Source organism: Bos indicus, chromosome 4 (genome assembly GCF_029378745.1).
Source record: "Bos indicus isolate NIAB-ARS_2022 breed Sahiwal x Tharparkar chromosome 4, NIAB-ARS_B.indTharparkar_mat_pri_1.0, whole genome shotgun sequence".
NCBI lineage: Eukaryota > Metazoa > Chordata > Mammalia > Artiodactyla > Bovidae > Bos > Bos indicus.
Genome location: NC_091763.1, coordinates 48,308,982 through 48,325,192, shown reverse-complemented (window position 1 = coordinate 48,325,192; position 16,211 = coordinate 48,308,982). Strand labels below are relative to the sequence as shown.

Below are 16,211 nucleotides of genomic sequence, written 5' to 3'. Positions count from 1 at the left end.
TAAGAATAAAACGGTAGCCCAAATTAAAAATTATTGGAAGATATGAAAAGAAGCTTCTCAAAAAAAATGAAGAATAAATACATGATAAGATGCTCAACATCATTAGGGAATGATGAAACTAAATAAAACTAAAAATAACAGTGAAGTACTACTTCATACCCATTTGAATGGCTAAAATTAAAAAGATTGATTATAACAAAAAGTACATATTGTATGATTCCACTTTGTGACATTCTAGAAGAGGCAAAATTTCATGATGGAAAACAGATCTGTTATCCAGGATGGAGTACGGAAGGAGGACAGGACTAATCACAGAGGGATACGAAAGAATTTTTTCTACAAATTTCTATGAAAATATTCTCTGTCTTGATTTTGTGATGGTTCAGTTTGGCTCAGTTGCTCAGTCATGTCTGACTCTTTGCGACCCCATGGACTGCAGCATTCCAGGCTTCACTGTCCTTCACCAATATCCAGAGCTTGCTCAAACTCATGTCCATTGAGTTGAGTTGGTGATACCATCCAACCATCTCATCCTCTGTCATCCCCTTCTCCTCCTGCCTTCAATATTTCCCAGCGTGAGGGTCTTTTCTAACCAGTCAGCCCTTCACATCAGGTGGCCAAAATAATTGGAAGTGGTGGTGATGGTTATGTGGTTGTGTACATTTGGCAAAGCTCACTGAACTGTAAACTTGCAATGGATACATTTTATTGTATACAAATGGTTCCTCAAGAAAGCTGACTTAAAATGGATGGGAGATTGCCCAGTGCTGAGGTTCCTAGTATCTAGCAGTTGAGGAACGGCTTGACAGAAGCCCATCCAGGGACTTTCCAGCTTCCCTGTCTCTCTGTAAATGTCAGCTTTTATCCACTAAGGCCTGGTGAAGCAGGCAGAGACATTGTCAAGACATATCAAGATGATACCTACCACCAGTGCGCCTGCCTTCAGTCCAGGGTCATATGGAACTCTAAAGCTTTGGGGGAGATTCAAATTCTGCAGGATTTCAAGCTTTTGCTTTAGTTGGAAAATAACTGTAATTGTAAAAACACACAAGAGTTATATGAGTGCAAGAAATTACCAATATCACCTACAACATTTCCTGAAGTCACACATATTCACAACATTCTATACATTTGGTAAGGTGAAGAATAGGAGAAAAGGGAGTAGGTTTCTGTCCTTGAGGAACTAACCTTTCAGGGTGACAGGCTTACTGAGAGCAAAAAACTATGCACACACGTTACAACAGGGGACAGAAATATCTGAATATATGTGGCATACCCAGACAGGTATAGAAGGATGCTTTATGGATAATGCTAGGGAATTACTGTAGTTTTCTTTCCAACATATGAAACTTTAAACTGCCATCTGATTTAGGAAACATATCTGAAGACCATATTAAATGGAATTTGGTTAGGGTTTGGTAAATTCTTTTCAAAAGAGGAAGTTAGGTTGTATGGAAATAATATGACAACCTCAAAATTCTAAAGGCAAATATATAAATGGAAAATTACTGCCTGGGTAACAGACTAGAGGTTAGTATAAATTTTCCCCTTTCTTTCTTACAACAACAAAAAAGTGAAGATTATTATCACCATTATTTTTAGGAGAGAGCATTTGGTATATTGGAAAAGAATCAAAGGGAAAAATGGAAAATCAAACTATTCAAAAGCTTAAAATTGGTTGAGTATGTTAGTGAGGGTCCATTATGAGCTATAATGCTGAATCTAGGTATACAAGCATGATAAGAGATAATTCCTAGCTCAAGCTTCATACAGCTCAATAGACCAGAAAAATGTGTAAATAGCTTTAATTTAATGTAGTATCAACCAAAACCAATGGGAATATAGATAGAGTGATTCATTTAGAATTTCTTAGAGATAAGACAACACTGGAACATAAAGGGGGTGATATATATATTTTATAAGAAGCACATATATAAATAAATATATATACATCTTGCAACCTATGATGTATACATATACATATATATTAAAAAATTGAAAGAATTCTCAATAATTCATTACTTTGAAAGTGAAGATTTGAAAATTATATGCATGTTTTGAAAGATGGGACAGAAAGGGTAAATATTTGGAAATAACTAATCTTTGTGTGTGTGTAGGTGCACAGTTGCTCTTTAAAAATACATCTTACATCTGCATAATGCAGTTTTAATTTTTCAAAGAGTTTAACATCTATTATCATACATTCATCATTAGAATATAAATGTAATTTCAAAACTTATTAACTTGTAAAGGGAGAACTTGATATTTGCTTACTGAAGAAAGACAGAAAACTTAAAAATGTATTCTTGGCTACCCTGAGGAAGGTGTGACTTGCCTTCCAGAAGAAGAAGGATCCCAGGGATGATATTTGGAGACAAATGCATTTGGAAAGAGCACCAAGAAAATCGAGCCACCCGTACCTTGGGAGCTGACGTCATACTTTTCGGCAGAGAGTGATTTAATATCAATGGTGACTTTTTGTAACATGTCAATTACTTGGACTTGTTGAGTGAAGTCCCGTAGCATGGCCGTACCACAGCCCCTCAGGTAGGCCTCCAGGATCACTGCAAACCTCTGCTGATAGTGTCTCGACTGGGCAATCTCACTTCTCAAGAACCAAAACAAGAAGTGACCAATTCTTTTGTTCTGAGGGTGGAAACAAGAAGGTTAAAATTATTATGACTAATGCTCCAGATCTATCAGTCAATTCTCGATAACCTTTTAAATGTCATGCTCTTATCAAAATGGAAGTACTTACTCTTAAACCACGCTTCAGCAGAAATCTGGCAAGGGCACTGTCATGGTATGGTTCAAATTTCACAGCCTAAGGAAAGAACACATTGGCATTTGTAGGACTGCATTCTCCATTGGTTAATCAGGAAACAGGAAATGGAGAAAAACTGGTCTCTGCCTTAGTGGGTTTGTGTGGATAGGAGGATGAGAATCTGACCAATCATTTAAGTTCAGCCCTTTCTCTTCAAGGACACTTTGGGCCAGAGTGAACCACTTGCTTAAGGACCAGGATTAGAAGCCAGAATCCTTGACTCACAATAATGTGCTTTCGATAACTTTAAAAATGAAGAGGTGAGGGCTTTTGTTCCCATGAAGGGCTTACCTGATTTTTATTAGAAGGATAGAAGAGAAAGATGGAGACAAATCTATAAAAGTGGAAGGAAAGAAAGGTTGTTGGGAAGAAAATAGACAGTGGGGATATTGTACACTTGGGGAGAAAAATATCTGTTAGATATAAAGATCCTAAAAATTGTGTAGCTCCTCTTCTGCTCAAGATACGTGCTTGGCATCTCACTAGCAAGTCAGTGAACTGCCTCTCAGGTTCTTACTGCAACAGACTAATCATCACTCCCTTCTCTGATTCAGAGTATACAGGGCTTTTTTTTGCCTGAAAATTTCTTCTTTTATCTGCTTTCTCAGGTTTAGCAGTGTTTAGTAGTTTTCGCATCACTTGGCTAATATGGAGATATTTACATAGGTGGCAGCCCTATGGCTGAAAAAAGAAAAGAACAAATTAAAAGTAAAAAAAAAAAAATAGGGCCCAGGTAGGTGGCTGCCCCAGACTCTGCCACCACCCCCCCCCCCCGCCCCCCAACCTCAACTGCTTCCCCAGGGCAGCCTGGGCAATTTAAAAATAAAATGTAGGGGCTTCCCTGATGGTCTAATGGTTAAGACTCTGTGCTTCCAATTCAGAGGTCACGGGTTCATCCTTAATGGGGGAACTAAGATCCCACATGCTACTTGGCTAAAAAAAATTAAAAAAACCTGAAAAATAATTAAATTCTAATGGGTGCATGGATATTTATTACATCATTTTCTGTACTTTTCTGTATGTATGCAATAGATCATAATTTTAAATGCAGTAAGATTAACAAATACTGTTTGATTATTAGAGGTGCATATATAAAGTTACAGGATAGATGGGATTTATAAGCATAAAGAGAAGTTTGAAATTAAATATCTCAGGAGTATTTCCTTTATAAATAAACATGGTCTATCCTTTTCCCTAAGAAACAGGAGAAATTTCCATTCACTTTATGTTTTAGGGCCTGGGAAATTTTGGGTATGATTTCTAATCCTTACTTTGGTTTTCCAGTTTGGAAATGATCAATACTGACTTGATAATATTTCAATTATCCCCATGCTTTCAAAGATGACGTATGCTCAAATTGGTGCCACTGTAACTGTAGTTAAGATCTTAATTCTGAGAATGTGGTTATTTAGCCACCAGTAGTCACTTCAGAAATGTTACCAAGTTTTTAACCCAAATGTGAGTCTTTTTGACCTTCTTCATGTTTCACTTCTGTAAAGATGATGCAGGTCTCAACCAGGAGACCATTTTAATCAGGAATGAATGAGTCATTTGGCCATATCTGCAAATGACTACTCTTCTTCAAATTTAGGACCACAAACTCAATGTTAATATCACTGACCTCTTTTATTTACACGTTTCTAAGAAGAATACTATTCATTTTCCAAGGCTGCAAAGTTCACTTGTGAAAATGACGATGTAAAATAATTCATGATGGCCTTGGGATTTGAAACAGATCCCTTGCAAATTTGCCTCATGTTCTTTTTGTTATGGACAGCTAGAAAATTGAGGATACTTTGATTTTTATTAAATTTTCATTAGTGTTTAGGCTAGCCTCTGAACTCATGGGCAGAGAAAAACTTTGGTTATATTTGATTAGATAAAGATAAAGGCCAACTATGTTTCAAGTATCTGAGTAATGGGAAGGTGAAGATTCAAAGTTTAGACTATCCAAAATTTGCATCAGAAAACTCCAGAAACTGCCTATAAATATAGAAAATGATTGGTTTGGTGTCCAACAGTTAGCCTGAAAAACATCACCTACTCAGAATTGTCCTTAGCTTCTTCAATGTAAATTAAGTGTCCTCAGGACCCCTGACTATTTTCTCATAACATTCTATAGCTTTTCCTCAAAGCGTTTGTCACAATATGTTATTCAGTATCTGCCTGTATGTATACTTATTTGATGTCTTTCTCCATGAACTACAGGCTACTCTAGGGCAAAGTCCAGCTGTGTTTTGATCACTTCTCTATATCCAGCAACAAGAAAAGGGGAAACACTCAGTCTGAGTTGTTGAATTAATGAATGAACACATCTGTTCTGTAAAATAGAATTCTCTTCCAATTCCTGTCTTCCCTCCTCCTTGTCAAGCAGCACAATATACTATGAGAATGACTATAGTGAGCAAGAGAACCAGTCCTCCTTTATCTAACTTCCTAAGGAAACCTTTAACAAACGATTTAGTCTCTCTGGACACAGGGAAAGGCATATGAAGAAGAGTGGAAACAGAGTACCAGACCTGTCTAAAGAGAGGGGCTTTCAAGGTCCCATCCAGAATTGAGATGTTACTCTATGAATTGTGACAACCATGATCAGAGAGTATGACCTTTTCTCTTAGGACATACTATTGTGCATACATGCAGATATTGGGAAGCAATAAAAAGAGCAGACCTGTCATCGGACCTCTGGGTTTGAGTTTGTCTTTCAAAATACGTGACCTTGGGCACATTACTTAACCTCTCAGTGCTTCAGTTTCCTTATATATATAAAATGCAAATGTTAACTGGACTGCTATCAACATTGTTGGGAGAGTTAAATGTGATAATACATGAAAAGTGCGTAGATCACTTGGAGCCTTGGCATAAGGGAGCATTCAATAAGTCAAGTCTATCATTAACAGAGTAAACTCTCATTCCCACTGGGCCAGTTCTCCTAAAAAAGTGAAATTATTCATGTCATCAAAATGCTGGTCAAAAAGCCCTCAAGGACAGAAAAAAAGTAAAAGGGAACATTTACTACTCTTTGAGTAGTAAAAAAGTAGATCTACTTTGACTGATCATTGACTCTCTTTGGACAATGTGCACTGGAAGATGGCTTAATATGGCGCCTGTCAGCACATCCAGATAAATTCCTTGAGATGAGTGCCTCCCCTACCTGGACCAATTGGAGCAGGTAATGCAGAACGTCATCGTCTTCCAAGCTCTCCAGTTTCTGAACTGCAATGGCTCTTACGTTTTCATCCGAAAAGTTGCAGTCTAGGAGTTGCATCGTTAATCCAACATCCAAAGCACTTTGATCCCAGACCTCCCTTCTGGCTAACAATTGATATGTTTTGGCCACAATTTCTTGCTGTCCCCATTTCACTGAGCTAAAGAGCTTAGGGTATGCTTTGGGATCCTTAAGGCTTTCATATCTGAAATGCCAAAGCAATTCTTTGTCTTCCGCAGTAAGAGGGTTAAGTGGATCAGTAGCTATGATTGCCTCCAGTTGCTTCCGAAGTTGGTTGGGCATTTCTGCTCGTACGCGGTCCCCTTCCGGGTCAGGGGTGGGCTGATGCTTAGGCAAGGCTATGGGGTGACAGTAGTTGTCCAGGAGAATGGAGATGGACATTGAGTTTTCCTTGTCGGGATTGGTGGCAGATGTGAGCTTGTCTGCATTGAAGCTCCCTTGGTCTTCCCCCTTCCCAGATAACTGCCACATGTGGAGCACGTACTCGCCGTGGCGCAGGAGGAATCGGTGGTCGATGAGCAGCAAGTTCACGTAGTAGAGAAGCTGAGCTTTGCCTCTGGACTCGGGACTGGGAGTCTCTGCAGAGGCCTTACCAGACAGAGCTGGTGCTTTGCCACAGTAGATCTGGAGGTTGAGCAGAGCCCCTTTGGGTAAGTCTTTGATCTTGATACTGAACTCAAGCCACACATTCCAGAGCACCTCCTCCGTGAAGGGTTTTGGGCTGGTTCTTCTTTGGCAAAGGACTTGCTGCCCATACTGGATGTTTGCCTCCACAAAAACCGTGAGATCTGCATTCCGGGGCAGGACGGGGATATCGATGCCCCTGATCTTGACTCTGAACTTGCGGTCACAGTCCCACAGGGACACAGTGAACACGCTCTCATGGTCCTTCCCATGGATGGTTAGCTGCTCATGGTAGCCAGTGACTCCAGTGCAGTCATCCACCAGCGGCCACTCTTCCTTCCTCACCTCATCCAGGGCTGGGTCCGGCGGAGTGTCAAGCACCAGGTGAATCTCTTCACCATTCTTAAGGCACTGCCGCACCCACTGAAAGTTTTTGATGGGCGTCTCGCCCACCAGGTACTCATCGCGGCCACAGACACGCAGCACAAAGTCCTGTTCGTTCTGGCTCTCGGGGATATCCATCAGGGACTTCTTCTTGGCCATTTTGGTAAAGAAGCTCTGGAGGATGGTGCCAGGGGTATCATCAGCCGAGACCTTGATGGTCTGGCTGGTGGTGCTGCGGTGAATAATGATGAAGATACAGTTGTTGGTGATCTTCTTCAGCAGGTACTCAGGGAGGGGCTTAGACGTCACCCAGGGGTGCATGGCGTAGAGCTTGGGGTCGCGGCCAGCCACCTCGGCCATACGCGGGGTGACCAGGCGGCGGCGTGTGAACTCCAACTCGTCGTCGTGCACATTGCTGACATCTGTGACATCGTAGCCGATGAGGGCAGTGAGCTGGCGCTGGAAGGCCAGCGTCTCCTCTGAGGGCGAGTGCCGCTGTACCAGGTGGATCTGCCCGGGGCTCCGGTGCAGCACCTTCCAGTAGTGCAGGCAGTCCAGGGTCTGCACCACCTGGTACTTGTCATAGATCTCATACCACTGCCCCTTCTTCTGGTAGAGCAGGAGGAAGTGGTCCGGGCCCAGCCTGTGGTAGAAGTCGGCGGCCACGCTGGTCTCCAGCACGCGCAGCCACACTTGGGCCTTCATCTGCTCCACGTTGCCGTGGCCGGCCACGTGCAGCAGCGCCGTTTCGGGGGTCTTGGTGTTGCGTTGGCTGGTGGGCAGCACGAACTCAATGGGGATGAGCTCCATGGAGGACATGCTGGCCGCCGTGCTGCGTGGCTTCATCCTCCGGCGCCTGCGGCAGTTGTCCTCTCTCAGCACCACAGGCTGTTCATGGTTCTCCAGCTCCATGCCCTATGTGACCTGGGAGCAGAGAGAAGAACAGAGGGCTCTTCAGAGGGAAGGTGCTTGCCTTTTATGGTGGCCCGTGAGCTGGCAAGGAGAAGGTGTAGACGAATGACAGGGATGTATGCAGGAGGACACAGGAGGTTTGGAATAGGGGCCCAGGAATCCTGGCCCCACCACTTAGAAACTGGGGGAGGAGCTGCTTAAATAATCTCTGAGCCTGTTTCCTATCCATCAAATGGTGTTAGCAATACTTCAGAGGGTAGACAGGAGCATTAAATAAGGTTGAATGTGGGCCATGGGTAGATGGGGACTCATTGATTATTCTCTCTACTTCTGTTATGTTTGAAATTTTAATTTAAAAAGAGAGATCAAGCACTGATCTAGCATGCTGTCTGATGAACTAATGGCTCTAAGTGGTAATTGTTTTAAGCATATTGAAATGCATGTATGAGTCAAATAATCCAGTTAGAGCATCAAGTCCTGGTTTACAAGGTGCCATGTAAGATGCTGAAACAACTCCCTTTGAAAGCAGGCCTTTGGTTTATTCCTCTTTGTTCAGTCTCACATGTCTCCTGGGGGACTCAGACACCTTATCCAAGTTGCCTCATGATCCCTTTTCAAACTGTCTGGATCAGGTATCTGCGCCCTCATCAACTTCCTGTCTATTTTTTTTTTTTCTCTTCATTTTTTTCTTTCTAGTGAGGAGAGGTAGTCATTTCATTGATAAAACTCAAAAAGATCAGAATTGGTGAAGCTCCTCTCAAGAACATTTGCAGATATTTATAACTGTGAATCATGAAATATGTAAGCATCTTGGCTGTCATTGCTCGAGTCCCCAGGGCTGTACTCTCCAAATATGAACTTTCAGGTAGTCTGCCTCTGGAGAACCTACAGGTTGGAAGGAAGGACCTGCTTTGGGACCCCTATTGACTATTTAACCTCCTTTTGCTCTAATATTTTCATCTCTATAACTAGAATTCACCAATATATTCTCAATAATTTATCCACTATTTCCACAAATAGTTAATAAGGACCTACTTTCACAAAGCATTTAAGTATAAATGTTACTTATTGTAGTGTGAAACTCTTCAAATAATGATTGAAATGCTTAACATATTAAAATTGAAATACGAATAAGGTATTTTGATTTTACTATTTAGTAGTTCTTATTCTAAATAAGAATCAATTAGTGAAACAAAAATTCATGTTTAAGAAAATATTATTCTTAAAGGACTAGTGTTAGTGTAATATATAAGTAACTATTTATTTCCTTAAGAAACAGTGGAGCATTTGATATATACCAAAAAGAAGAGTTTGATTAAAAGGTAAGAAAGGCAAGTTTCATTAGATCCAAACTTCTGTTCATATCTTGACTTAAATTTACTTTTAAAGTCAACAGTCCCTCTCTCAACATATTATGAAGTTACACTTACTAAATACATGAAACCAACTGTCCCAAATAACTGTCTCTTGCAGCTCAAGCCCTTCACTATTTGGTCTTTTTCTACTTTATAGAATGACAAAGAAGAGAACTGTAAGCTGTGAATACTGGCACTAACTTGAAACAAAATAGGTTCAAATTTAGGCAACATGCAAATACACAGCAATTACTTCTCCCTTCATGACATCAAACAGACTTACAAGATAAGAGATGCAGAAGAAAACTGGCTGACTAAATACTCACTGCTTTTCATGGTTGAGGCTGTGAAGCTTTCTCCTTTTACGAGAGAGAGACGTTAAAAACACTGTTTAGCAAATCGCGAATCATGCATTTGTAAGAACTTGAAGGCTGGCTGGCCCTCCCTCTTCCTCCCAAACAAAAACAAAAAAGGACTGATGCACCTGCAAAGCTATTGCCGGAACCTTGTGGATATCCACACACACGGGTTGGACTAACGGGTTGGACTAGATGATGAAACAGCCAGTGGCAGCATCGTCAGAAGAACGACAGCAGTTCCAGATAAAAATATTCTGGCCGAGAAGGAAGTGTCACTATTCCGAGTCAGACCCAACAAAGGGCAAAAAATAGAAGGAAGCAATACCTGATAAAGCAGCAGAGGCGACGATGTTGAAGGATCATTTGTTTAATTTCTAAAAACAAAACAAATTCAAACGTACCCAGTGTGCTTCTAAACTCTTCCGCTTTTCTGGGTCTCCCTTCACATCCAGATGCAGAGGAAGTGTTGCAGTTACCAGGAAGGAAGTTTTAACCAAGTTGATTATACGTGTGATTGCTCATTTTAAAAGTGTAAGAAATGCATTTCCTGTTAAAGCACACAGAACTAAGCATGAAAGTATATGTATTTTTTACTCTATGAACTGTTTTTTTTTTAATTTCAAGAGTGCAAACCAATTATTATAAAATGACATAGATTCAAACCAAATATGCATTCATGAGACACACACACGTGAACTATTTTTCTGGTTAGTTCTCAGTGGAGAGAAAGTCCTCCTAGCTACAGTATTAGAGAGCCAGCCTGGTGGGAAGATTTTAAAGAGCCAAAGGAAACCCATTAGTCCTGCAAAGCCCATTCAATGAATTTTCCCTCATGGACCCCCTGTTCATACCCTGTATGACCCCTTGTTCATACCCTGTAACTGAGGGATGAAGGAAGAGAAATCTAGTGATCCAGGGGACTGGTTATCAAGCTGAACATTTTCAAAGGCAAGGTCTGGAAGTTCATTTCCTTAGGTCGGTGAGACAGTTTTCTATTTTTCAAAACATTTATGCTCCAAAATATCACTGGCTCAGACTGAAAGTACAGTGTGTATGTGTGCATGTATATGTGTGCATGTGTGTGTGTGTGTGTTGGGGGTGGAGACTTCTTGAAAGCAGTGATTGACTGCAGACAAAATAGGTTTCTTGGTGTCAGTGGATTGGGAGCTGAGTACTGCCCCACCAGTGAGAGGGTCTCTGGGAGGTGGTTCCTGATTCCCAGGGGAGTGAAGAATCCCTAGAAAAGCCATGCTCAGTCACTTTTATAGCAGCTCTGTATATTCCAGTAACCTCGTATCCTTCTAGATCCTGGAACAGTGGCCCTTCTCCTCCATTCTAGGATTTCCTGTAGCTGAGTTCATCCTTCAACCTAGGCTCTCATGGACTCCACTGAGGTCCAGGGACAACAGGTAAACATAGCCTTGGCCTCACAGGTTCCTTGGAGATGGATAATTAAGTTTCTCTCAATTACTCTGAGAGAGAAATGATTGTCTAATCTGTCTCCTTTCACCACAGGCCTCCTAGATCTTACCTTTCTATAAACAGTGCTGTAAGAGTTGACATCAACAGGTAAGCCATTAACTCAAGGTCTGCCTCTGAAATATTTCAGAGGGATCTTATCGGCTTTCCAAAGTGTATTCCTATAAAGGAATACTCCTATGGGAGCCTGGTGGCTTTTGAAGCTTCTAAGTTAGCCTTCTTGGTTGGTTTGAGGGAGGCACCAAGAAGCCACCCCACAGGAGCTGGCCAAGCTGCGATTTACCTCGACTGCGTGGAGGGGTAGGCGGGTAGAGTACAAGTGGCAGTCTGGGGCTGCTAGGGCTGGCCACAGAGGGACCGTGAGCTTGGCCAACTCTGTTCCCCAGATCATTCAACAGATAGAGGAGACTAAGTCCTGACAACCTAACACACACACACATGCACACACATACATTATTTCAGAACTATTAGACTCCACCTCTTGAATCTTCTTGCTTCTGTAGGAATTACTCAGCTAAGTCCAATTATGCAAATATTGTCTGTTCTATGACTAAACTTGCAAATACTTCAGACTTCTTTAGTGGTTTGAGATTAAGAACCCTGCTCTTCCCCAAGTCCTAATATAGCCCCTAAAATTTGACTATATGTAGTCATTGTTTCAGGGGAGAAATAATGGCCAGTGTCTCCTTCCTATTGGTAGATACTTCCTCCACACAGAGGAATTCTTTACTAGTTGTATCCCCAGATTTTTCAGGGTAGAAACCCCCTTGGCCTTATCACTATCCCATTTTATTAATATGTTTTTCTCTTTTCTTCTTTTTTGCCCTTCTGTGAATCTCCATACATCCAGCACTATGTTTTCTATAGAGTAGACATACACTATATTGTGACTGAAAAAATATAATCAAATAGTCTGACCTTTTTATCACATTCAACATTATGGGAGCCACAAGATCAAGCAGATTAGACAGTAAGAACACAATATGATGTGCCTTAGATGAAGAATGAATTATTTGCTTTGAGGAAGGTTCTTTAAGACAAGCTTTAGAGATACCATTTGTAGCCGAGAGAGAAAAGATATGCAGATAAAAAAAAAAACTGCAATGTGATAGCATAGGCCAAGTGGTTTATAGTTTATGTTCCTTCCATAATATAAAAGTTTACTGGAGGAGGTCACTTTGAGTGGTATTTAAAACATTTCAAATATGCAAGGGGAGGTGCAGGATGTAAGGCAAGAGGAATCAGAGGGGGAAGTCTTCAAGCCAAAAAGTATTTGGGGAACAGTGAACTGATCAGTTCTCTGACCTGGAAGATTTGTGAAAGACAGCAATGGGAGATATGGAAAAGACATGGAAAAATAGGCCCGTGGTTCCTAAACTTCTTTCATGTCTCGGCACATGTGCATTGTAATGGTGTTTGTATAGTACATTGGGTGTAGTGGACCTAATGTTCGTGTTCCCCTCCACTCCTAATTCATCTACTGGAATCCTAACCCCCAATGTGATAGTACCAGGAGGTAGGGCCTTTGAGAGATGATTAGGTCATGAGGGTGGTACCCTTATGAATGAAATTTGTGCCCTTATAAAGGGGACTCCAAAGAATTCTCTTGCAATTTTTCTGCCTTGTGAGGACACAAAGAGGAGATAGCAGTCTGCAGACCAGAAGAGGACCCTCACTAGACCCTGACCATGCAGCTACCCTCATCTCAATCACCTAACCTTCAGAACTATGAGAAATAAATTTGTTGTTTATGGCTGCCCCATCTATGATATTTTGTTATAGGAGCCAGAACTGACTGTGCCATAGGGATAAGGGAAGAGGTTCTTCAATGCATGAGGCATTGTCTGTATTCCCCAGGGACCTTTGAGACACACTGATTGGGAAGCTGTAATTGGTTATTGTTCCTGGATAGGATAGCTCTCTGACTCAGATGTGTGCGTATCTCTCAACCTGACAAAGCACTGGAATCCATCTTTTCATATTTTTGTAGATCAACCTCAGATGGTTTATATAATGATACAATCAATTTAAAGTCATTTTGAAGTGAAGTGAAGTCGCTCAGTCATGTCCGACTCTTTGTAACCCCATGGACTGTAGCCTACCAGGCTCCTCTGTCCATAGGATTTTCCAGGCAATAGTACTGGAGTGGATTGCCGTTACCTTCTCCAGGGGATCTTCCTGACCCAGGGATCGAAGCCAGGTCTCCCGCATTGTAGACAGACACTTTACCGTCTGAGCCACCAGGGAAGTCAAAGTCATTTTAATCTCATCTAATAATTTAGTTCACCTTCATACTTAGCTTTGTTGTCTAGGTACAAATCATAATCTTTTTAAAAATTTATTTTAAAAACTGTTATACAGTTTTATTTAACTGTATAACAGTTTTATTTATTTATTTGCTGTCTATGGGGTCACACAGAGTCAGACATGACTGAAGTGACTTAGCAGCAGCAGCATACAGTTTTTAAAGGTTATACTCCATTTGCAGTTATTATAAAATATTGGCTAAATTCCCCATATTGTACAATATATCCTTGTAGCCTGTCTTGCATTCAATAGTTTGTATCACCCAGTCCCCCACCTCTGTATCCCTACCCACCCCCACTGGTAACTAGTAGTTTGTTCTCTATATCTGTAAATTTGCTTCTTTTTTGTTATACGCACTAGTTTATTTTATTTTTAGATTCCACATATAAGTGATACTATAGCACCCCACTCCAGTAGTCTTGCCTGGAAAATCCCATGGACAGAGTAGCCTGGTAGGCTGCAGTCTATGCGGTCACTAGGAGTTGGACATGACTGACCGACTTCACTTTCACTTTTTTCTTTCATGCATTGGAGAAGGAAATGGCAACCCACTGCAGTGTTCTTGCCTGGAGAATCCTAGGGACGGGCAAACCTGGTGGGCTTCCATCTATGGGGGTTGCACAGAGTTGGACACGACTGAAGCGACTTAGCAGCAGCAGCATACAGCATTTGTCTTTCTCTGTCTGAATTAATAAATGCCAATCTTTATGAAGCTTTTTGGTCTGAATCTGATAAAAGAGAAGCATCCTGGTAATGTCGAAGCACTAGCGATCATGAGACCTGGGTTTATTCCCACTTATTCTCTAGGCCTAATCTATGCTAATACATCTCTCTCAGTTTCCTAATCTACCAAAGAGATAGCAGCCATCCTACTGATAGGAAGTCTTTATACATTTTCAATGAAACATAAACTTAGGTAACTACACTATGCAAGACATTGTGTTGGATGCTATAGAGGACAGGCAATTCCAGGTGTCACACACCAATACAATGTACAAAGGAAGAGAAGACAGTAGGCTTGTGTGTGTCTTTTGCAGAGAGGAAAACTTTCCCAGAAGCCTCCTGGGTTCCTTCCTGTCTGTTGGCACATCTCTTTCTCAGCCAATCACAGGGAAAGGGGACAGAATTGCATGAGTGATTTGAGTTAATCCTGCTGGATTCCTGACTGGCAGAGAAGGGTGGACACCAGAACAAGATGCGAAGGCTCTGATGTGCTGGGGAGGATGACAGAAGAGTTTGTAGCAGCCTTGAATGTCATCATGCTATGTGGGTAGAGGGGAATCATTCCAGGATCTGAGAAAAGAAGCCACAGGAAATCAGTCACAGTCAACACAACCCCAAGGATCCACAGCCTGATCCAGGGGTCTGTGGGGACCTTCCATTCTTATTATCAGAAATTGACCATTGAGGTCACTTTTCTCAATTTTCTTGTTCAGCTCATCTTAGGAGATATAGTTTAGTCATCCTTCTGCAAATTTCCAGAAAATATTTTTCTGTAAATTGAGTTTTAAAAGTCCAAGTTCCTTAGTGTGATATGTCAGACCCTTTATAATCTATCCCTTATGGGCTATGATTGTACTAGCCATTTTCTGTAAGGAACTTGAGCATCCCTGGAGTTTGGTACCTGCTCAGGTCCTAAACCAATCCCCTGAGAATACCCACAGAGCACTGGATGCAGTTTGCATAACCTCCGCTGGGAGGGCTTTCTAGAATAGGGTTAGGAAAGCTTGTCTCCAAGGCAAAGCTTTCAATATCACAGTAATCCAAGTCTATGCCCCAACCACTAATGCTGAAGAAGCTGAACAGTTCTATGAGAACCTATAAGACCTTCTAGAACTAACACCAAAAATGAAGTCCTTTTCATCATAGAGGACTGGATTGCAAAAGTAGGAAGTCAAGAGATACCTGGAGTAACAGGTAAGTTTGGCCTTGGAGTACAAAATGAAGCAGAACAAAGGCTAACAGAGTTTTTCCAAGAGAAGGCACTGGCCATAGCTACAGCCTCTTCCAACAACACAAGAGATGACTCTGCACATGGACATCACCAGATGGTCAGTACAAAAATCAGACTGATTATATTCTTTGCAGCCGAGGACGAATAAGCTCTATACAGTCAGCAAGAACAGGACTGGGAGCTTACTGTGGCTCAGATCAAGAACTCATTGCAAAATTCAGACTTAAATTGAAGAAACTAGGGAAAACCATTAGACCATTCAGGTATGACCTAAATCAAATCCCTTACAATTATACAGTGAAAGTGTCAAATAGATTCAAGGGATTAGATCTGATAGACCGAGTGCCTGAAGAACTATGGACAGAGGTTCATGACATTGCACAGGAGGCAGGGATCAAGACGATCCCCAAGAAAAAGAAATGCAAAAAGGCAAAGTGGTTGTCTGAGGAGGCCTTACAAACAGCTTTGAAAAGGAGAGAAGCTAAAGGCAAAGGAGAAAAGGAAAGATATACCCATCTGAATGCAGAGTTCCAAAGAACAGCAAGGAGAGATAAGAAAGCCTTCCTCAGTGATGCATACAAAGAAATGGATGAAAACAATAGAATGGGAAAGACTAGAGATCTCTTCAAGAAAATTAGAGATACCAAGGGAACATTTCATGCAAAGATGGGCACAATAAAGGACAGAAATGGTATGGACCTAACAGAAGTAGAAGATCTTAAGAAGAGGAGGCAAGAAAATATTGAAGAGCTATAAAAGAAAGATCTTAATGACCCAGATAACC

General features: G+C 41.3%; 1 protein-coding gene and 1 long non-coding RNA gene across 13 annotated transcripts in view; one reads left to right on the top strand and one right to left on the bottom strand.

Moving 5' to 3' along the window:
• PIK3CG (phosphatidylinositol-4,5-bisphosphate 3-kinase catalytic subunit gamma) overlaps window positions 1-10,159 on the bottom strand; it is a 35,940-nt gene extending 25,781 nt beyond the window's left edge. For 2 of the 9 annotated variants that reach the window (XM_070787749.1, XM_070787750.1), the window contains exons 1-5: window positions 9,655-10,002; window positions 5,979-7,985; window positions 2,759-2,824; window positions 2,421-2,646; window positions 926-1,029 (exon numbers count right to left, since the gene is read on the bottom strand). In XM_070787749.1, the coding sequence (XP_070643850.1) occupies window positions 926-1,029; window positions 2,421-2,646; window positions 2,759-2,824; window positions 5,979-7,973 (2,391 nt within the window). In that variant the 5' untranslated portion in view covers window positions 7,974-7,985; window positions 9,655-10,002. The other 7 variants (XM_019958672.2, XM_070787746.1, XM_019958671.2 and 4 more) reach the window with 7 other exon arrangements.
• The window catches only part of LOC139182701 (uncharacterized), a 697,507-nt gene that overhangs the window by 117,887 nt on the left and 563,409 nt on the right, over window positions 1-16,211 (top strand). The window lies entirely within an intron of this gene.